This window comes from Myodes glareolus, chromosome 1 (genome assembly GCF_982192425.1).
Source record: "Myodes glareolus chromosome 1, mMyoGla1.1, whole genome shotgun sequence".
Classification (NCBI taxonomy): Eukaryota; Metazoa; Chordata; class Mammalia; order Rodentia; family Cricetidae; genus Myodes; species Myodes glareolus.
The window spans coordinates 68937295-68961431 of record NC_142026.1 but is presented as its reverse complement, the minus strand read 5'-3'; the positions used below and the strand labels follow the sequence as shown (position 1 = coordinate 68961431).

General features: G+C 41.0%; 1 protein-coding gene across 5 annotated transcripts in view; it reads left to right on the top strand.

Moving 5' to 3' along the window:
* Positions 1–1792: 1792 nt before the first annotated feature.
* The window catches only part of Pla2g4c (phospholipase A2 group IVC), a 46763-nt gene continuing 24418 nt past the window's right edge, over positions 1793–24137 (top strand). The window contains exons 1-7 of one of the 5 annotated variants that reach the window (XM_048427775.3): positions 1793–1947; positions 2832–3015; positions 3561–3608; positions 10838–10964; positions 12003–12112; positions 16075–16186; positions 16411–16547. In XM_048427775.3, coding sequence (XP_048283732.3) covers positions 12063–12112; positions 16075–16186; positions 16411–16547 — 299 coding nt within the window. In that variant the 5' untranslated portion in view covers positions 1793–1947; positions 2832–3015; positions 3561–3608; positions 10838–10964; positions 12003–12062. Of the gene's footprint in view, positions 1948–2740; positions 3016–3560; positions 3609–4051; positions 4154–4223; positions 4465–10837; positions 10965–11961; positions 12113–16074; positions 16187–16410; positions 16548–24137 lie in introns of those variants that run through there. The other 4 variants (XM_087908944.1, XM_085691938.2, XM_087908949.1 and 1 more) reach the window with 4 other exon arrangements.

The window sequence follows — 24137 nt, the reverse complement described above, 5'->3', positions numbered from 1 at the left end:
AGGAGAGATTAATAAAAATTAAACCAAAAGTGATAGAATTAACTTTATAAAGAGAACTACTTGGATCCTTCCCTGCATTGTACATGACACACCAATAACTGGAGCCTGTACATTCTGTAATGATGCAAATAAATCAGGAAAGGCAGGTTACAAATCAGAAGACTTAAGTAAGATGGAACAAAGCCCTTATAATTCTGTCCACAAGTGAGAATTATATGCTTTTCTCATGGTACTAAGGCATTTTAAAGAACCTTCCAATATAGTTACTGATTCACAATATGCAGAAAGAGTTGTCTTGCATTTGAAACTGCTGAATTTATATCTGATGATATAGAATTGACTTCATTATCCATACAGGTTCAGATATAATCAGGAATAGGCTTTGTCTCATACACATAACACTCATCCTATCCCATACGGGTCTGCCAGGTCCTCTAGCACAAGATAATACAGAAATTGATCAATTATTGATTAGAAGTGTGCTTAAGGCCTCAGAATTTCATAGGAAACATCGTGTCAATAGCAAAGGTTTAAAGAAAGAGTTTTCTATTACATGGCAACAAGCTAAGGAGATTATAAAGAGATGTCCTACTTGTTCTTCCTATAACCAAACACTGCTGACTGCTGGGAGTAACCCAACAGGTACTCAGAGGAATGAAGTCTGGCAGATGAATGTGTTCTACTTGGCAGATTTTGGAAAATTAAAATATGTACGTCACACCATTGACACTTATTCAGGCTTTCAGTGGGCACTGCTTTAAGCTCAGAAAAAACTGATTCAGTAATCACACATTTATTAGAAGTTTATGGCCATCATGCACAAATAAAGACAGATAAGGTCCAGCATATGTCTCTAAGAAAATGATGAAACAGTTTTGTGCTTATTATAATATAAAGCATATTACAGGTATACCAAACAATCCTACAGGTCAGGCAGTTATAGAAAGATCAAATCAAACTATAAAGACTATATTAAACAAACAAAAGGGGATGGAAAATACCCCTAGAAATAGATTACATAATGCTTTATTAACCTTAAATTTTCTTAATGCTAATGAGAAAAGAACAAGAGCAACAAAGAGACATTGAATAATATAAAGGTCTTCTGAATTAAATCAGCCTGTGTATTTCAAGGATCTGTTGACCTCACAGTGGAAACCAGGAAATGTGCTACATTAGAGAAGGGGTTTCATTCTTGTTTCCACAGGATAAGAAAAGCTATGGATACCATCAAAATTAATAAAAATTTGGCTTGAAAAAAAAGAAACCTGTTGATAAAGAGAAATGATGGCTCATCCACAGAGGTGACAACACAGGTGGTAAGGAAACCTCTTAAGGGTTGGGACAGGGTTTTGTTCTTGTCTTTGCAAGAAAATACTCATCTTCAAAAAGTTAAAAGATCCTGGACATCTAGATGCCTAAAGAGGAAAAGATAATTATCCAGATAGGATCACCAAGCAAAGAGAATTATGACTTATGAGAACATGTCATCTGAGGGTAAGAATCTCTGAATATAAACTAGAATAATAGTCATGACTCACGTAAAAATCAAAGCTGGCTTTGGAGTTGGACAATGGCTCTGACCTTCTCTGAATCCAAGCTTGTTCTTAAAAAAAATATTCAGAGTTTCTGTCTCATGTCTGGAGCCATGGTATGGGACAGAAAGAAGAAAGAATTTAGAAAAGAAATTTACTTTTCTACATACCTATTTTTGTCTCTCTCATACATGACATTAAATATATGTCTGTATAAATAATGTTTAAGTTTTCCACAATGAGCAATGATTTTTTTTCCTGCAATAATCTTTGAGGTTTCCAGGAAGAAGATGGGGCCCCACAGCAGCAACTCCACCTGGTTGATATGACATCATGATGCTGATAGCGCTACTATAAGACCAGTTTTGGGTACCAGCTGCTAAAGATGGTTCCAACTTGGTTAGCTGAAATGGTATACTTTTTTTACAACGTTCTGGCCAGAATTCCAAATAGAATTCTCAGAAAAACCCAAATATTCAGAGATTATTTGCAATTATACCAGACAGTAATCTTGAAACTTAACATTCATGACAGCTGGACAGCTGGAAGTAATTCTAGAAGATGACATCCCCTCTCCCAACAAAGTTTGTCCTCGGGGTTAGGGACATCAATTAGGAATTGATTATAATCGGTATTGGGTTGGGAATTGGGGTGGAAATTATGTAGACTCAGGGATCTCTTTAAAAATATATAAAGGGAAATTGGATGGGATAATAGATTAGTGTGAGCTTACTCACACTAATAATAATAGTGAGTAATAGAGTGAATACTTGTGAGCTATTATTTATAGGCATTTTATATTAGTATAGATTCTTGTATATTGATATAAATTCAAATTGTATTGAATATGTTCCTATTTCTGTCTACAGTATTTGTACACCTAGACAAAGTTATTTTATCATATTGTATACATACATCTACCTGTGCTTAAGACATTTTGCATATTAATATAATTTTAGGATATATTTATTATATTACACTATACATTTTGACCTCTTTTCAAGATACTTATACATTGTTTATATTTTGAGGTCATTGTCCTCATTTGTTGCACAGTTGTTTAAAGATTGTTTAGTATTCTAATATAAAGTCTTGGTCTTTAAGCTATATAGGTATTAAGAATTATAGATCAATAGTCATCCATGTTTGTAATACTCAGAATTATCAGGTTCTTTAGACACATAGAGATTGTATTCTGCATAGATAGGTAATCTTCAACCAGTTCAAAGACCTGTAGAATATGGCATTTAAATAACTAAGGGTTCTATTGAAGTGAGACATGATTACTCCTGGCAGCACTGATCTATTCCCAAGAAAATGTTGAGCACTGAAGACACTCCACTTGGAGCTCCTTTTCTTCTTGGCAAAACTAGCCTTTGTGCAAGGAACTACCCATGCATTGACCACTGACAAAATGCAGGATGTCTGGACAAGACAAGCAGGATATAAGAAAAAAGACTGTCACATCTTTCCAAGACAGGTAAGACAGTTTTGAAAAATTTCCTCTCTGAAAATGGTCTGTCAGCTACTCTAGGCCTTAGCCAAAGTTGATTGCTCCAGTGTTGCAAATGAGACTTTGGGTGACTGCGCAGGTAGCCAGTTGTCTCTGTCATTTGTTACACATTTTGGAAGTTGCTTGATTGCACTTCCTGCTTACTCAAGTAATGTTATTTCCCTTCTTGGGTCTTCCATGGGGTTAAAGACTAGATAGTTGTAGTTACTTTCCTCTCATGACTTGGTCAAATTATTTATAATATAAAACTTAGATTCCTTAGGATAAGAAACTTTTATCACGTGCTTCTTGTTTATATTGTTTATACTGGCTGTAATTCTAAGTTTTATACTTAATATTTGTTCTTATTGTATATAATTTTGTATTAGGCTTAGAACTCTCTTATTTAAGCAAAAGGGGGAGGTGCTATAGGAACTCCTTCAGCCAGTAGCCTTTAAGTTACCAGCCCACTTGGACATGGCCTCTTATACTATAAACACCACTGTAAAGTGTGTGCTCCCTCTCTCTTCCAGCTGCTGGATTTGGTTGCTGTTCCCCTTTTGAGCAGAGGACTGTGATCTGTGAGTCTACCTCTAAATAAAAAACCCTTTATTATACTCAATTCTGAGCTAGTGTGGGATTTCTTTTTAGCATCCATCTTAATCAGGATACTGTTGCTTGCTATAAACCTTAACTAGCAAGTAAGATTTGAGATTTGGCTGGTGCCCTCAAACCCTGAGAATATCTCATGTATTATGATATAAATAGGCCTCTCTGCTTAGCTGAAGATACACTTTCTTTCTGGGCCTTCCAGCCCAATAATGATAAAGTTATGTGAGCTTGCCAGCTGCCTGAGAGTCTATGGGGTAGCAAAGATAGTTATTGGAAGCAGTATCTGCTTCTAAGTGCCATTCCTTTATCTGGAGCTTGTCTTTCGGTGCCCTTTATGACTTGTCACAAAGAGATAGTTGTCTTGGGCATACTGCCCAACTCCTTGCCTGCAAGTTCTCTGCCATCTTGGCAACAAAATCAAAGCAACAGCTCAGGTTGCTGCCAGGAACACCCAATTTTTGACCAGTTAGAGATGTGTGGTTACTGTTCTCGGGCCAATTTTCTCCCCAGCAAGGTAAGACCCTGACTGAGGGTGGGCTGACAGCAGAGGTTATGCCCTCCTTTCATCTGAATTAGAAGATCCCCGAAGACAGAAGGACCTTAGCATTCCAAAGCTAAAAGAAGACTGTAGAGCCATCACATGAAAACAGGAACGGGCTGCTTGTTTAGCAAGGGAACACACAGCTCCAGACACAGTAAAACCTTGAACACAACACTGACCTCATTTGGATTCAGGGAAGCAAAGACATTAAGAATCAATGGGCAGGCAGGTTCAGAAACCAACAGAATGCTGTGGAAATGGGGTCCCTAGAGAGTGACTTTCAGGTGAGTGCTTATTGACATGAGGCTGGCCTATTGTCTGATTTTGTTTTGTTTAGTTGGGCTTGCTGTGTAGCCCTGGTTGTCCTCCTACTTAATGCTGGCATGACAGGTATGAACCACTGTACTCTGCCATTATCTTGCTTTTAGAAAGTCTTTGTTGCTGGGTCAGCATTGGTTGGGAATTCTTTTAAAGCAATTCTTCAGTTTGTCTTTTTTATTCAACTCTTTTTTTGCTATGCAAACTTTTAAAAGTTTGAAATTCTATTTTTTAATTCTTGGCATTATTTTCCGAGTATCTGGAATTATTCTTAGAATGTCCTTGCCTATTCCTGTATCTTGAAATGTTTAGCCTAATTTTTATTTTTTTCTAATTCATTTTACAGTCCAACTACAATTCTTCCTCTAACATGAGTTTTAGGTCTTTTGATTGTTGGTTAATAGCCTCAGGTCATGAGGAATTGAGTCAGGGTGTATTTGGCAGAAGCCCCAAGCCATAAAGAATTGCTTTGTCAAAGCCTGACCGTTCAGCTCTGTCTGCAGGAACAACATGTCTGTCTGTGTATTGAGAACAACTCACCCTGTTCCCAGTTAAACTACAAAAACAGCTGTAGGTACCTATGTATATCCTTATGTCCCCCAGCTCCTGCAAAGGTGATCAACCTTCATCCTGAGGAAAGCCTGGGGTTCCTTGCTCTTCCAGTAAGGCAGTCTCAGCTTATTGACATGGAGTCTGTCTCTTCTCTGCCTTACATTTCTTACAAAGATGTCTGATCCATTTGGAACACACTTTAGTAAAAGGGGAGAGATAAGAGATCTTGCTTCATTATTTTGCATGTGGATTCACAGTTATTCCTGTACTGTTTGTTGAATATTTCTCTATATTTTTGGCATCTTTGTCAAAAATCAGGTGTCTGTATTTGCTGGGATTTTGTTCTGCTTCCATCCTGTGCTTGCTACTACAGATGAGCAGGAATTACTGACTCTCACGAAGCATGACTTGGCTGCTTGCCTATGGAGGGTTTGGGTGAGCCCTGTGATCTCACTGAAACTCTGATTTATAACTTGATAATCATGCCTACAGTAGATGTGAATATGAAATTTCAGTGATTCTTTCTCTGTAAATGGGAACAAAAGAGCACACTTTGTTATACAAGTCACCACAAAGGGTCTTAAGAATTAGACGAGTAAATGCATAAAATCTACTTAAGGTGAGGAGATGGACAGGGTGACAGCAATGGTGACCCAGACTGAAGTGGGATAGCAGACAGGAAATGAACGTGTCTGGGAATACATGTTCAGGATTTTCTTTAAATTGTCAAAAGCTGAGAATCCATTGGGGGAAAAAAAGACTTTTTTTATGCTGATATGCAGCCTTGAGGATTTCTTTGCAAAGCGAGGAGGAGGGCCCTCTCTGTAGTCACTACTTGCTGGCTATGCTATGTCCCTTACTTGGAATAGGTTTTGTTGGCAGGAGTGGAGCATGATGGGAAAGAGGGGACTGGAAACAGGAACTACTGCTTCTGGCTCCTAGACACTGTTAGAACCTATGAAATGAATCCTGCTTTCTATCTTGAAAAATGAATTTGTAACAGGACTTATGGCATTTGTGAATGGTCTTAGCAAATTTTGTCAAATATCTATTCTCACCATGAGCAAAACATCAAAAAGAAATTGGCTAAAAGGATTCATATAAATAGCAGGAGAAACACACCATAAATCTTTTGAATGGAAATTCAGGTTTTCATAACTACAGAAATGGACAAATATTTCCAGTGATTTAGTAGGAAGGTGTGGCAAACTAATATAAAAGTAGGAACATTCTTCTTCTGGAGGAATTATCCCCATTCCATCACTGTTCTAGGGTGGGAACTGCATTGTTGCTGCTGTCTGGAATTGACCTGGAGAAAACAGCGTCAGTGCTGATGAGACCGGGAGACCCCAAATCAACCCCCTCGTTTCGCTTGTGTTGTCACTTGCTTGTAATGGACTGTATAAAAAACTGGTTTTGGAGGTCTGTGTGGAACTGTTCTGTCTCTCAGATCTTGGCCGTGGTAGCATCCCTGAGCACCTTGCCTAAGAAATCCTGACCCTGCTCTTGGCCAGCAGTTATGGTTAATCATTTGAGGAATGTTTGCTTGAAACTATTAATGCAGACTGGTTTTCCTGAGATACCTTTGATCTCTTTCCTCCCTTTCATGGTGAATGATGCCAAAATAAAAGTAACTGATAGCTGCCAGGCCCATTTAGATTTTGTGACTGTGCCAAATCAGCAGATGACCAGACACCCAGGTTTTTCCCACACTCTATTCTGGATCTCTGGACAGCATCTAGAATTCTACAGTTCTCCATATTTCCTAACCTAGGTCCCTGTACTTTCCCTTCCCTAAGGATTTAGGGGCTTTAAACCCCTAATGGATTTTGTGCCTATCATGAGTTATCATGAGTGCTGAACTGAAGCCTGATCACACTGGCCCTTAGTGACTATTTACATTTTTAAAAATTAGTTTTTAAAATTGGCATTCAAAGCAATATGTTTCATTGTGGCATTTCTTTACAAAATTTTTGTTGCTTTTCTTCATTCTCCCATTCCTCTACCTGCTCCTACTAGTCTCCTTCCTCTTCTCTGTCTGGCCCCTCTTTCCAATTCTACAGTCCTCATGATGGAAGCTTGAAATCACCTGTGATGAGACTATGGCCACCACAGGAATTTCCAGGTACTGCAAGTCAGGGCCCCAGTTATCAAATTGGGGGTCATAGTCTGTATCCTAGGAACTCAAGTTAGGTAACATCTTCCTGCTCTAGAAAGACAGTTGTTAAAAGTGTACTAGCACACCACCAGACCCACAATGCGTACATATGTGATATAGATATATAGTGTATATATGAGAATACATAGTATATGACTTTTGTGTTTATGTTTGCATATATGTGTCTATCATTATAAATACAGATATAATGTATATCTGTAAGTATGTAGTGATAAATATTGTATGAAAATGTGTATGGATGTTATATATCTGTAAATCTGTAGTATATTTATGTATGTACACATATATGTATAAGTATGTAGTATAGATGTGTTAAATATGCATACAATGTAGATGTAAGTTACAGGTATGTACATATCATTGTCTATATATGTGCATACATGTATATATGATATGTGTATGTGCAGTATATATGTAAATTGTATGTATAGTTTATAGTTATTGTGTGTGCATATGAGTAGTATGTATGTGTGTATATATAGTATTTATATGTAGTATGTGCGGTGAATGTGTATAGTGTATGTATAACAAATACATGTGCATATAGTATGTATATATAATGTATATGTGTGTATAGTGTGTATGTATAGTATATATGTTTGTATATTATACTACTATATATTTGTTATTTGTTAATTTCTATGTTAATTCTGGAAAAGATATGAGAAAGATATGAGATAACAAGTTGCCTGAAGTGGGAAAAATGTAGTTTCTAAAGAATAATAGAGAGTCTGGGTAGTGGTAGCACATACCTTTAATGTCAACACATCAGAGGGAGTGGCAGGCAAATCTGTCAGTTTGAGGCCAGCTTGGTCTGGTCTACAGAGGGGAATTCCAGAACAGCTAAGACTACACAGAGAAATACTGCCTTGAAAAACCAAACCAAACCAAAAAAACAAAGAATAGAACTAGGGAATTTCTCACCATTCCTTTTTCATGTTTGGCTTTTACCACCACCTGGTAACAACTGATAAGATTAATAATTTACATATAGATGTTGCTTACTGTGTGTAAGGTAGGTTGTAAGTGATTATACTCATGTCTCATGTAAACACACTACAAGACAGATGCTGTTGCCTATAATTTACAGATAAGAACCTTAAGACCTTTGTTAGTTAAGTATTTTCTTGAAAAATCAAAGGAAGTAATGTCCCCATTTTAAAGACAATGATCTTTCTGGCAAGTTAAGTAACCATTTTCTGCAGAATTAATGGGGTAACGTCCTTATCTATAGGCAATGGCCCTGTGACCCAGGTGATTTAAGTAACCATTTTCTGCAGAAATTAATGGGAAGTAACATTGTTCTGCAAACACAGACTATTACAAGTCACCTAGGTAGGTGCTGTGTTTGGCCAAGCATAAGGAGGCAAAAGGAAGAGAAATAAAAGAAGGGGGTAAGTGAACAGGAGAGATTGGAGCAGTGGGGTAGGAGGCAATCTCAGTGTGCTGCTGTGTTCTGGGACAACCTCCACATTTGTCATTTGAGCATCACAGTCGTTTGCCTACTGTCAAGACAAGGGAGCTGAACTCAAAGACTATTTCTCATACCTGTGGCAGAACACCTGAAAGGAGCCACTTAAGGAAGAGAGCATTTCCTTTGACCCACTGTTTAAGGATAGGTACCCACCATGATAGGGAAGGCATGGTGCTGGGACCTTGTTATAGGGACTGGAATTCACTGAGAATAGATTCATGAAGCATAGAGTTAATCTTTCCATGAAGCATAGAGTTAAACCAGAAGGGATGCTGGCCTCCAATGTGGAAGGCCCACCATAGTGGTCCTACATCCTCCAGCTAGGTCTGTGTTCTAAAAGTTCCACACGCTTTTAAAACAGTGGCATAAACTGGGGACTAGATATTGAAAAATATGAGCCTGTGGTGACATTTTGCCTGGAAACCATAAGAGGTAGGGACTTGAGGTTTATCTCTGGTTTACTGGAGTCAGCATTTGGTCTCAGGCCTGTATTTTTCTTAGGGTTCTACTGAGTACAGAACAGAGATGGGAGAAAGAAGTAAAAAAGGAGGAACAGGGTAGATGCTGAGAGTACTACCGAGAAAATGACTGTAAGGAGTAAGGCATTAAGAAGACCAAAGAGGAAAGAATGGAGCGAGAAAGGGGAGGAAGAGAGAACACAAGAGAATGAAATGGTTAGATATTTAATGGTGGCCACATCAACAGAGAGGAGGAGAGGAGAGGATAGAAGGGTAAAATCAGGTACAGCTTCACAGAGTTAAGCTAGGACTGTCCATGTGTCCCTGAGTTGGGACCTGTCAGAGCCTGGGGTATTCACCAGTGTGTATGCAGTGGGTACTGTGACATCCTTTCTTCCAGAATCTGTTAGTTGCCAATAGATGAAGAGTAAGTGGTAGGGTCTGGTGAGCCACTTCCCCCCAATAGCTGACACTAAAGACAAAAACTAGTAAATATGGGAAGGAGATTTGTAAGGAATAAAGGGAGATGGCATGGGTGGAAAGGAAGAGAGAATGGGGAAATGGATCCAGAACACATTATATGCATGTATGGAATTGTCAAAGAGCAAAACCTAGTTTTTAAAACTTTTATTCTTTGAGAATTTTGTACAGTATGTTTTGACCACATTCACCCTTCTTCAATTCCTCCCAGATCCATCTTCCTTTCCCTATCCATCCAACTTTGTGTCCTCCTTAATTTCCCCACCCATCAAGTCCCATTTGTGTTGCTCATATGTTCATGGATTTGTGGACTGCCACTGGAGCATAGTCAACCTATTAGGGACTTTTAAAATTTTTTATGAGAATTTTGTATAAATATTATATTTACATCATTCCTATCTCTCCCATCTCCTCACTCTAATTCCTGCTGCATCTCTCCCTCAAATACTTAACCTCTTCTTTAATGCTCACATAAATCACACACCCACACCCATAGTGAGTCTATTTAATATTGCTTGTATGTACATGTGCTTCTGGTGACCACTTCAGATTTGATAACCTATTTGGCACATCCTTTGAGAAGACTGCCTTTCCCTCTCTCAGCAGTCATTAATTGCCAGTAGTTCTTCATATAGGGGTGGGGCCATGTGAGATTTTTCCCCACCCATGTTTACATGTCATCTAGAGTTTTCATTTTACAGGTCTTGTTTGGACAACCATTTCATTGAAATTTCATGAGTTGCAGTTTCCTTGTCATGTCTAAAAGAACAAAATTTATTAATAGAAAGTGTAATCTCAGTTATGGTGGAAACTATAACACAGATAACACCACATTTCCACTTCACATAAGTTTTTATTATCCCAGAAAAGTTGGGTTGGGAAATTGAAAGCTCTAATAAAACCTGAATACATGTGCAATACTGCCTTGAAAAATCAGCGATATTAGGGGTAGAAGCGGGAGAACCTGTGATCTCTTTAAAGCAATTGAATATAAAAACCTCATTTAAAAAATATAGCTTCAGTGTGAGTGCTTATACAGCTACCCATCTTTAATGTTTAACTTAAATCCCAAAAACAACATTTCCAAGTAGGTCTCTTTTGATACAGTTTCCCGGTACTTCTTTACCACACCCACTGGGTGCCAGCTTGCAACACAGATAAAAGTTAGAAAGCACCCTTCTCCTCTCCCTCTACAGACTGGGTTTCCTTGAACTGATAACTTGAAGCAACCCCAGACCTAGCCCCCAGTATATATTGCCGGTTGCCACTCTCTCCTGTCTATCTTTCCTCTGTGCTGGAGGCCTGCGGAGATTCCCCAGGGTTGTAAGTATCAAAATATTTCTTTAACCAAACTTCCTCTTATATGTGTTTGTGTCACTGAAGATGTTTGTTCTTTGACACCCTGATAGTAAGGGTGCTGGGTCCTTGCTAGGGACAGCAGTTACCAGCTAAATTGATCGAGAAATTCAGGTAGTACAGGGATGGAGCAATTGATAAATAGAATAAAAGCAACCCCAGGAAATTGAAATAAAAAGCCAGTCTTGTGTTGAACTTGTGAATCATATCAGCACTGAAAGTCACTGGCAATAGCAACTCTCAACTGGTAGTTTCTTTCCCCAGAGCTAATTTTGTCTGATGCAATTTGGCTCTTTCCAAATCCCCCAGGATAGAGGAGTCTTTGGGGATGGATGTGTATGGGGAAGCTGGAGAGGTACAGGTGTCCAGCTTCTCAGTCCATCTTCTAGCAAACTCTACAAGGACTTAAAACATCTAAGCCATTTCTGAAGTGAGGAATTTCTAGATTGGAGCAGGGCAAGGGCAGGTCAGGAGTTACGACTAGCCCTAGAACCCACTGTTCTTAAATGGTTGGGGTGTAGTCAACAGGGAGCCTCCTCAGTGTCCACCAAGGAGTCTGGCCTTCTGAATCTCCAAGTTAAGGGTGGGGTGTAGGGTAGGAGACACAGTGTGGACCGTCCTCCAGGAAGGTAGTATGTTCATGATATGCCTTTGTCCTCCAGCTTAGCCCCATCCTATCAGCAGCCATATCAATAACCTCACTTTGAGTGAATCACTGCCCTCCTGGGCTGAGGAACCAATGGCTGAAGAGACAAAAATATCTGGTTCAAAGCCAGAGAACCTTCTAATAGGCTTTCAACCAGGACCCAAATATTCTTTTCTGTGCCTAACTTCAATTTTTTAAAATGACTATTTGAATTCAATGCATGACATGACATTTATCAGATAATCACTACAAAGTAAGGTTGTAATGATCAACTGATCTGCCTTAAAGAATACTCATCTAGGTTCTTTCCACAACTAGAACCAATACTGACCTTTGCACTCCATTAACTCACTACAAAGTGGAACGTGACTGCGCCACAGAATGAAACAATATTGAAAGTAGTTGAAGAATTTGGGAAGATGAACCCTGAAGAGTCTCCCAAGTCACAACCGTCCAGTAGACATAAACGGTGAGTCACGGGTAAAATTTAAATTTTAATGTCTTTATCACATTCATTTATTTAGCGTGTACATGAAGGGTATGCATGTGGTACAGCTTATATGTAGAAGTCAAAGACAATTTATGGGAGCCATTTCCTTCTACCATGTGGGTTTGAGGAATCAAACTCAGATCATGAGACTTGAAGGCGAGTGCTATCATAGTGATGCCCCCCAAACAGGTGAAGTTTAGTTTCTTAACTACTTAATTTTTTTATTGGGGTAAAACACATAAATTTACCATCTTGATCATTTAAAAGTAAGCAAATCAGTAGCAATTATCACATTTTCAGGGAAGTTCAAGTGTCACCTCTGTCTAATTTCAGAATATTTTTAGAACCCCAAAAGAAGCCTCCTACCACACTAAGCCTCTCTTCCACTTCTCCCCCTCTCCAGTCCCTGGCAGCTACTGACCTGCTTCCTATCACTGTGTGTTAGATCCTATTCTTGATGTAGGGTGGTCATATAAGATACGACCTTTGCATTTGTCTCTGTCACTGAGAATTTCCTTTGTAAGGTCCACCTACAATGTAGAATGTACAGGAAACTTTTGATTACTGAGTGACAAACCATCACTCAACTAGATCACATTTTGTTCAGGTGTTCATCACTTGATGACAATGGGTTGGTTCTGCCTGTTAGTTATTATGAACAACTTGTAGGTTGGTTTTCAAGGTTTTGTTAGAATACCTGTTTTGAATTACTTGGATTATATACCTAGGACTGAAATTTCTGGATCATATTGCAGTTGTTTGTTTGCTGCTTATGTATGTGTGCAGCTCAGAACTTGACATCAGATGTCTTTCTCAGTTGCTCTTCACCTTATTTTTTGAGATAGAGTCTCACACCAAATCTGTTGCTCATAGATTTAGGTAGATCAGATGGCTAGCAAGTCCCTGGGTTTGTCCTATCCTCACCTCCCCAGAGGTGTGGTTACAGGCACACACTGCTTTGTTACTTGGATGCTAGAGATTGAACTCAAATCTTCTTGCCCAGCAAGCATTTTACTGAATAAGTCATCTCCCCACCTCTCTTTTGCCTTTTTGAGATCAAGGATCACTGTGAGGCCTCGATCCCCAATCAACATCCTCTTATGTCAATTTTTTAAGTGCTAGGATTACAGGCATAAGCCACCATGCCAGCTTTTCTGTGCAGCATTTCTGAGAACCACTGAACTGTTTTCTACCATGCTGTTATAAAGTGCAACCACTCTTCAGTATCCATGGAGTGTTGATCCTAGACCAGCACTAGCCCTTCTGCAGACACCTATACTCCCAGGTGTCCTGTTCTCTTATGGAAGACATTGTGGTATCTGAGGAGACCCACGCATCTTCTTGGCTTTCAGTTCCGAGTAAGAGCAGTTCTGTGGGAGCAGGTGATCCACTGTCTTTTTCTGCAGAGAGTAGCTGGAAAGTGTCTGTGCCTTTTTAATGGAGCAGTAAGTTTCTCAGAGGGTCACTGAATTTGCATATGCTGACCCTGAAAATATTGAGGGCACCAGGTGTTTGTAGTTGTTATATCCTGAATTCTGGCATTTTAACAAGTCATGACAAAATTTCTTGCTAAGATATTGTATGTTCTTTGAATTTTCTTTTAAGATTTATTTTTATTTATATATAAGTTTGAATGCTTGAAGAGGGTGTTGGGTCCTCTGGATCTGGAGTTATAAGCAGTTGTGAGCTGCCTGATACAGGTGCTGGGGCCTGAGCTTGGGTCCTCTGGAAGAACAGCAAGCGGTCTTTTCTTTTTCTTCTTCTCTCATCCTCATGCAGTATATCCCAACTGCAGTTTCCCCTCCCTCTACCCCTCCCAGTCCCCTCACTACTTCCCATCTCCCCAGATCCATTTCTTCTCAGTTTCCTTTTAAAAAGAGCAGCCTCCCAGGGATAGCAACTGAACATAGCATAACAAGAGGCATTAAGACTAGACACTAACCCTCATTTTGAGGCTGGACAAGGCAACCCGGTAGGAGGAAAAGGATACCAAGAGCAGACCAAAGAGTCAGAGCCAGCCCCACTCCCACTGTTAGGAGTTCCCCCCCCCCAAAAAAAAAACCCCTCAAACTAAGCAAACACAACATATATGCAGAAGGCCTAGCACAGACCCATGCAGGTTCTGTGATTGCCACCTCAGTCTCTGTGAGCCTGTGTGAACTCTGCTCAGTCAATTCTGTAGGCAATGTTCTCTGGGTATCCTCAACCTCTCTGGCTCCTACGATTCTTCTTTTCCCTCAGGGTTCCCTGAGCTCCACCTAATGTTTGATTATGGATCTTTGCATCTGCTCCCATCAGCTTCTGGAGGAAACCTCTCTGATGAAGACTGGGCTACGCAGCAATCTACGAATATAGCAGAATTAGGAATCATTTCATTGACTTTTTTTTTCCCAGACATGTTTAGTTTTATCCTAGGTCTCTGAGCTATTCAGTCTATGGTTCCTAGCCATCCAGGAGGTGTCAGCCATGGTCTCCCTCCCGTGGTTAGGGCCTCAAGTTAGACCACAAATTCTGAGCCACCATCGCCCAGCATATCTTGTAGGCAGGACAGGTTGTAGATTGAAGGTTTTGTAACTGGGTTGCTGTCCCAGTCCCATCACTTGAAGCCTTGCTTGGTTACAGAAGATGGTCAGTTCAAGCTCTATGTCTTCCATTACCAGGAGTCTTCACTAGTGTCAATCTCATAGATTCTAGGAAGTTTCCACTGCACTGGGTTCCCAAATTGCCTCCAAATGCCCCCCAGGTCCAGCAGTCTCTCCCTGTATTCTCTCCCCTTGTCCATCCCAACCTGATTCTACCTGTTCCCATTCCTACCTGTTCCCACCACCCACAAAATCTATTCTATTTCCGCTTCCCAGGGAGATCCATGCAATCCCCCCGCCCCCAAGACCAACTTTTAACATAGCTGTAATGCCTGTGTTACTCTCGGTACAATTTGTGAGCCAGGCAAGGGCCTGGAGTTTTAAAGAACACATAAGAGACTGGGTCATTTGAAAGATCAGCCGAATGCTGTTTATTCAAATTTAGGAAAAGCCTTAAATACCTAGCTGCTGCACAGTGGAATACCCCCAGGCAGGTGGGAAATTACCATGCCCAAGGTGGACTAAACAGTGGCCCTATAGCTAACCACCAGGTGAGGCAGAGGGAGCACAGGAACAAATAGGATGTTTAGCTGGCTGGCCAGAAACTGTCATCAAGATGAACTCTGGGAGCAGGGGTAGACCCATGGGCCCTACACTTAGCCTCTCTGGGACTGTGGGTTGTAGTGTGAATATCCTTAACAGCTAATATTTACTGATAAGTGAGTACATATCATGTTCATCTTTCTGGGTCTGTGTTACTTCCTTCAGGATGATTTTTTTCTAGTTCTATCCATTTGTCTGCAGATTTTATGATGCCATTTTTTAAAAATTGCTGAATAATTCTCCATTATGGACATGGGCCACTTTTCCTTAATCCATTCTTTGGTTGAAGGACATCTAGGTTGTTTCCAGTTCCAGACTATTAGCAGCAAGCATTCTTATTTGCTGAGCCAAGGATCCAGCCCTCTCAATGCAATTATGTTCATTTATTTATTCATTTATTTGTACAAATGTTTTTGAATGCATTCATGCACATATGCTTGCACACACATGCCACAGCACGTGTAGGTCAGAAGACAACTTGGGGTAGTCAGTTCTCTTCCTTTATTGTATGTTCAGCTCATCAGACTTGTTGGCAGGCACCTTTACCTTCAGAGCCATCTTGGCTGGCTCTTGGCTGCACTTTAGTTTATGTTTTCACTATTTGATAAACTAAACTCAGAACCCTTGATCACCTTTGCTCCTGAGCAACCTGCAGCTGGTAGATAGTTCTTTGGAGGACAGAACTCTAGGAAATTTCTTTGTTTACTTACTGCAAAATTTCTGACAGTTCCTATTTTTCCTCTTTGTCCTGGGAAGCTCTGGTGTTTACTTTGCCACTGGACTCCAGAAAGAAGAGAAGGCGGCTGTGAACAAACGCAGCTCCAAGGTGTTGGAGGCTCTGCAAAAGCTGAATATCCAGGCTGACCAGGTAAGTGCAAGTGAGGCTTCATACTGGTGGGATTGCTTCCGCTGTCCCCAGGCTCTGCAGCTCAGCTCATCCAGGATGAGCAGGAAGGGTGGGTAAACAGATATGAACTTACTCTGCCAGAGAATCGACATGGGACAGATGCCACCCTACCCAGGCAGGTCCTTGGATGCCCGCTTTTCCTCGCATTATCTACTGACTCTAATTGTTCTTCCTCTAATGCCCAGGCTCCAGTCATTGCTGTCCTGGGCTCTGGTGGGGGGCTGCGGGCCCACATCGCTTGTCTTGGGGTACTGAGTGAGATGAAAGAACTTGGCCTGTTGGATGCTATCACATACCTCGCAGGGGTCTCCGGGTCCACTTGGTAAGTGTTGTGTGTGGGGATGGGAGGTGTATCATGTTTTCTCATATCAGAATGAGAGCATCTTCCTCCAGATACCAAATGCTTGCTATCTTTTGTTTTCCATTTCTTAAATGGACAGATTGTATTTTATGTTGTATGCTGTGATATTTCAGTATATGGATTGGTTGTGCACTGATGTATTTTTACTTTTCTTGGTGTAACAAAATACCTGACAAAAGCAACTGAACAAAGGAAAGGTTTCCCTTGGTTCTCAGCTTAAAAGCCTTGTCTGTCATGGCATTAAGGGCACTTTGTGAAGCAGAGAGGGAGGTGTGCTGGTGCTCAGCTAAGCATCATCTGGGTGCAGCCTGGGGAATGGTGTGATCACATTAGGGTGTGTCTTCTGTCTTCTCATCTCATTTAAATGTCTCTGTAAACACCTTCACAGACTCACTCTCAGATTTACTGCTGCATGTGAGGGTGTTGGGCTGTGCATATTTCTGTGGAGGCCTGCGGTGACCAGAGCAAGGCAGCTATCAAGTGTCCTCTGTTGGTCCTACATTATTGCTGTGAGATATGGCTTTGTACTGAGTCTAAAGCATACAATTTTGGCTAGGCTGACTGTAGGATCCACCTGTCTCTGCTCTCCAGTGCTAGTGGTGCAGGCATGTTCATCCATGCCTGCCTTTTAAAATTACTAATTAAATGTATTCATTTATTCTACATCCTGATTGCAGTTTCCCCTACTTCCTCTCCTCTCATTCTCTTCCCCCTTCCTCCCCAACTCTCCCTAATCCACTCCTCTGTTTTTGTTCAGAAAGAGGCAGGTCTCCCATGGGTGTCGTCAAAGCTTGGCATATCAAGGTGAGGTAGGACTAAGCTCCTCCCATTGTATTAAGGCTGGGCAAGGCAACTCAGTATGAAGAATAGGTTTCTGGAAGCCAGCCAAAGAGTTAGGGGCAGCCCCACTCCCACCACTAGGACTCCCACAAGTAGACCAAGCTACACAACTGCCACACATATATAGAAGGTCTAGGTCAGTCCTTGCTGGTCCAGAGTCTGTGAGCTCCTATGAACCCAGGTTAGTTGTGTCTGTGGGTTCCCTTTTGAACATCTTGACCCTCCTGGCTTGTACAATCCTTCATCCCTCTTTTCGACAGAATTCTCCGAGCTCAGCTATGGATCTCTGCATCTGTTTTCGCCAGTCAGATGGAGGCTATCTGGTGACAATTGGGGTGGCTATCAATCTGATTACAGGAGATACCACACCTACTTTTTACATGAATGTTGTGGACTCAAACTTGGATCCCCATGCCTGCATCACAGGCACTCTTACTTACTCAGTCATTTCCCCAGACTGAAAGTTCTTTTTGAAATAGTCTGTCAGTTGTATAACAGATGGGGCTTTGTGACATTTCCATTATGCATTTAATATACTTCGATTATATTGACATTTCTGTTACTCCAATTTTCCCTTTTCCCTTTCTACCGTCTGTTATCATTCATGATTCTGGTGACCCAAGGCCATGAAGGTGGGAGATAGACAGATATGCCATGCAGAGAGACTATGGATATAGAGTTTATTTAGGGGGTATTGGGAATGGTATAAGAGAAAGGGGTTAATAAGGGGGAGGGGAAGTAGAGAGAGGGGGGGGGAACAGAGACAGACAAAAAGAGGAAGAGAGAGAGAAAGAGAAGAAAGAAGGGGGAAAGGGAGGAGGGAGAGAGGAAGAAGCTGCCTCTTGAAAAGAAGGATGGAGAGAGAGAAAGAGATATGGAATGGAGGAGGGAGATCTGCTTGCCTGGGGGAGGGAAGGAGAGGGAGATTGGGACATGTCTCTTAAAGGGACAGGGTACCCAGGTGACAAACCAGGCCAGCAGATTACAACTTCCTACCTTTTTCTTATAATAAAAAGGCAAAGAGTTAGGCATGATAGGTTAAGGGGATGAGGGCATTGGGCTCTCAAGACTACTTCTTGCTTATCTGTGGATGTTGGAGTCTTGGGGTACCTGAGAAAGCTGGGTACAGGTCACGTCCTGGTTATCGAGGAAGAGGGTCATGTTCTGGGGTGGCTGGTTCCTTCACTTCTGTTCAGGATTTGTGGTGGAACTGTCTGGTGTCTCTTGGACTTGGCAAGGTGTTGTCAGAACAGAGGACAAATTAAGTTTAGGAAGAAAAAAATTTTCTTTAGGTCTTGGTAATTGAGGGGTTTGCCAGGACTTGGGAATTGAGAGAGCTGTGTCTGATGTGTTTAAGGTGAATCCTTCAATTTGGCTCCTTGGAACTCACAAGAATTCTTTGAGTTTGTAAAACATACATTAGATACATACATTGTATAAGCAGCAGCATATTTATGCCAGAATAACTATGACAGATGTGTTTGTACAATGGAAAGTATTTTAGAAAATGTCCAAAGATCAAAAATCTCGATCTTGCAGTAGTGGTAGTAGATTAATAGTGTATTGGCATTTTATTAAGACTATGAGCGGCAACATGAGAGAGAAATTTGATAACTTGCATTTGTCCTCAGACCTTTATAACTTTCAGGTACACACCTTAATAACTTGCATTTGTATATCTTAAAACACCCTTTATTTAGAACATGGTAAGAAGTTATACTGAAATTTGTTTGGTGAGGTTGTCCTTTTTAAACGGCAAAACCTCTCAGCTGTCAAACTGCATTAGAGATCTTTGAGAAGTATAAAATTTTACTTGAATAATTGATTTTAAAAAATGGCAGAGAACTTACCCGATTGCCTACCTAGAGCCACTCCTCAGGGTCCTCCATGGTTGTTGAGGGCAGAGACATCAGGACTGTATTTGCCTTCTGTTTTTAGAAGCAGGGCCTTCCTGGTTTTAGAAGATCCTGTGAGTTAGGAAATCCGTAGGAAGGCAAGCCTACCTCGCCATGAGCAGCTAAGCTGTCGATTCCACTTCTTCTTCATCCACTGTCTGGAGAGCTTCAGGAGTTTAGATGAAAGACAGTTTTCGTCAGTGGTTAGCACTTTCACATGATGAAGCAAATTACAGATGGATGTGTTTCTGTGCCAATTCTGTGCCCATCTGTCTTTATCCTCTTTGGAGGAGATGGTGTGCTGCTGCTAGGAGCCAATCTGTCTCTCTGTTATAAAGTCTTTTAATAATTAGACATTTAAATACCATATTCCCCAGATCTCTAAACACTTGAGGGCTATTTATCAGGCATAGATAAGTTATAAATACAGAATAGAATCTGCCTGGAGAGCCGAGTCCAAGTTTGACTGTACTGGTTTTCAACTTAGCAGGTGAGATTTATACTTGTGAAAGACAAAGAAGAAAAATCTGTTTACAATAGAAGCTTAACTGTAAAACTGACAATAGTGGAGTATATCTATAGGAAAGGATATAGGTTAGCTTTTGTTAATCTGAAATAGATTTTTATAACCTTAATTTTTTTTTTTTTTGAGACAGGGTTTCACCATAGTTTTAGAGCCTGTCCTGGAACTAGCTCTTGTAGACCAGGCTGGCCTTGAATTCACAGAGATCCCCCTGCCTCTGCCTCCAGAGTGCTGGGATTAAAGGCATGTGCCACTACCACCCGGCTGTAACCTTAAATTTTTATCATTATATAGAATATATTTTAAAGCAGAGTTGGATTACATATATTGTATGTTGTAACAAGTTTAAAAGTACATACCAATTCAAAATACTTAATACTTACTGCTTTCTTAATCTGGAATAAGATTCAATGAACAGAGGACTGGGACTACTTAAAACGTTTTTAACAGTAAGTACATGTACAAATATACAAGGTTGAATTTAAGTTTCATACATATATATATATATATATATATACACAGAGTTAAAACCAACTTATGTTCACACATAAAGTTAATTCAAAAGTCACATGCATGCACACACACATGGTAACAGGAGTTGGGTGAAGTGAATGCTCTGGTGGGCCCTACCGAAAGCATGATGCTGCTCAAAACGCGCATGTAACAGAGGTAGTAAGAGGAATTTAGAAGCAAAAACCATAAGTAAATGGTGAGACTAGGCAAGGATTACCTCAGTAAAAATGATGACTTGGTTACCTGCCCTGCCCTTAGTCAAGATGGTGGTGAGGTCATTTGACCTGCCCTCCTTGCTCTTATTCTAGATGGCAGCAGTCACGTGTTGCACAGAGAAACCACATTTTCAGAGCTGCAGCAGCATTTTTCAACAGATACAAATAACAAGAAAGACATAGAGGACGTGTAGGACATACATTTAAAACAGAATCATATCTGTGTGGCCACACCATTCTTACATTCTTTTATAACATGAAGTAGACAGGAAAATTATTCAGTGCCACCAGCCACCACAGGCAGTGAGGCCTGGGACTGGAATAGCCACCTGTGGTTCTAGCCAGTTTTGCCGGTTCCTGTGGGACCAGCGGTAGCAGTGACAGAGACAGAATAGGAGTGAGAAAAGGAATAGGATTGAGAAATGGAGCATTTACAGGTGGGTGGGTGGGGTATTGCCTAGCAAAAGGAAAAGCGTATGGGCGTGAGATGCGGGCGGGACATAGTTTAGCATGACTGGATAGAAACTTTCTAATCTGTCTGTTTGCTGATAGAAATTAGAAAGCTCCCAGATTAGGTTGTTATTTTAAGGGATATGTAGGCCATTTGTTAGTGCAAAGGCAGGTAATGTTAGAAATCTGTAAGTAAGGCAGAGGTTTTAGGGTCTGTAAAAGACATACCTGCGGTGAGGTTGGACAGCTAGTATTTACCATGGCCTAAGACACGAGAGAAAGATGAGACAGACCCAAAGGCTAGCTGTTTGCAAACTCTGTTTTCGAGACAAAACGAGGGTTGAGTGATAGGTCAGGTCACCCTAAGTCTTGTCAACTCAAAGGGTGGGGACCGGGACCACTCCAAGTGGACGAGTGACTACATTCCGTGATGGGAAACAAGATTCCAGTCCTCAGCTGTGGGGAATAACCAGAGACAAATGTCAATGTCAGTGAAAGCTGGCTTGGAGAAGGAGACCTTACCATTTGCAGCAATGGAGCAGGCACAGGAAGTTGGAAAGTGGTCCAGATCTAGGGTCCCTGCATGCCTCAGGCCGCCTGGCTGAGTCACAAACCATTGTTATTCATGATGCCGGTGACCCAAGGCTGGTACCATGTGGGTCGGTGGCAAGTGACCCAAAACCATGCCACGCGGGTGGGAGACATGCAGAGAGAATTGGGTATAGAGTTTATTTAGGGAGTATTGGGAATGATATAAGAGTAAGGGGTTATGGAGGGGGGAAAGGAGAGAGAGAGAATGGGGGACAGAAAAAGAGAGGAAGAGAGAGAAAGAAAAGAAAGAAAGGAGGAATGGGAGAAAGGAGAGAGGCTGAAGCTGCTGCCCCATTTCTAGCATTTTCAAGTTCAAGGGCAGTGTTTACACTTTAGGTGGGTGGACTACAGCCCCCTTTTATCCTTTGGTTTTTATGAGAGATTTTTGTGTTAAATCTATATAGACTTTCTTATCCAAAGGGCTCAGAAGCACTGATGCCTGACAAGCTGATTCCAAGCCAAAGGCAGACATTGTTTTATTTATTTCTTTATTAACTTATAAAATAATCTGATTTTACATACCAATCCCCAGTTCTGTCTCCCTCCTGTCCTTCTGCTCCCCCCATCTTCTCCCAACCCCACCCCCATCCACTCCTCAGAGAGGGTGAGAACTCCCATGGGGAATCAACAAAGTAGGCCAGACAGTGTTAATCAATTTTGGCACCTCCTAATTCCAAGCCCAGGGCAGACATTGTTAATCAGTTTTGACATCTGTTGATTCAAGCCCAGGGCAGACGTTGTTATTCAATGTTGGTACCTTTCCAGTAACAGATTAAGCTACACAAGCTTTTGAGTGGCATAGAGAATGAGTGGTAGGTAGAGGTAACAGATAGCAGAAATGAAGCACTTGTTGGATTAGTTATTTTACTCATTGTTGTGGTAATAATCAACAAATGTAACTTAAGAAAGGGTTTGTTTGACTCAATTTGAAGGAATATGATCTATTATGGTAGGAAAGGCATGGCAACATCCCAGATCACGGAGTCCCCCCAAACCGAGTCCTGTATGTAAAAGCAAAGAATCTTTATTCTTACACAAGTTTGCAAACTCTGTCTCTCTGTGTGTCCCAACGTATTGGAGTGATCGGAGAGCCCCGAGCCCAGTTAGGCTGTGTTTTTATAGTAGCAAAGGTAGGGATGAGGAATTTCTAAGGTTTAGGACCCTTGATTGGCTGACATTTGTCTAGGGGTTTCCTGGTGAAAAGCAATGGGTGTGTGCTGGCAGCTGAGCCTATCTACACCGGTTGGAACATTAGGAATTTCCTGTGGATGGTCTGTTCCTGGGTAGTGCCTGGGTAGTCTGTTTGTGGTCTTTATGGGAACCAGGTATTGCCTCAGGGTAAACTACTGAGACTCAGGCCTCTATTGAGCTTGTCATGGCTGGGTCCTATACTGGTCACATTATATCTTCATTCTAGAAACAGAAAGAGGGGCCAGAGAGATGGTATTTATGTCAATTCTGCAGGACCTGAGTTCAGTTCCTAGCTCCTGTGTCAGGTGGCTTTACAGACACCTGTAACACCATCTTCAGGGATCTGACACTTTTTGGTTTTTGCAGGCACCTGTACTTATGTGCATAGACCCACAAACAGATATAGGTACACATGTAATTAAAAATGGAAACAAAGCTTAAAAAAGCATAGAGAGATGAATTCTGTTGTTCAGCTTACTTTATCCTTTTTATTCAGGCCATAATAACAGCCCAATAGATTGATACCTCACATTCTAGGTCAGCGATTCTCAACCTATGAAAATATTTACATTGCTATTCATAACAGTAGCAAAATTACAGTTAAGAAATAGCAATGAAGATAACTTTATGGTTGGGGAACCACAGTATGAGGAGCTGTATTAAAGGGTCACAGCATTAGGAAGGTTGAGAATGACTGTTAGGTGCATCTTCCCAGCTTCCTGAAGTTCCCTTACAGGCACTCTCAGAGATGTGCCTCTTAGATGATTCTAAATCATGTCAAGTGACAATCAAGATTATCATCATAAAAGCTAGAAAGATAATTCATCCCCAGAATCTATATTTTAAGAAGCTGGGCATTGTGACACATGCTTGTGATCTCAACACTGGAGAGGTAGAGACAGGTGGAATCCTACAGTGCATGAGTCAATTAGCCTACTCTACTAATTGGTGAGCTCCAGCAAGAGAGACCGTGTCTCAGAAAACAGGGGAGATGCTTCTGAGGAATGACTACCTAATATTGCTCTCTGACTTTCACATGCATGCACATTCCTTTTAACCCATGCATGCATGTGAAAACACACACACACACACACACACACACACCATCATGTCTACTATCATCCCTGTGTTGCCTGGGGTTGAGCCATACTTCCTCTGTCCCAGCTTTAGGGGTGCTATTGAAATAGAGATTAAAGACTTCTTAAAGCTTAAGCATGATGTTGTTGCCTGTAGGGGAATAGGGGGTGGGTCTTGCAGTCCAACGCACTGATACAACTCCTACAGTGAATCATTTAGGGGTGATATAAACTCAGCTGTCACACCTATGTGCCAC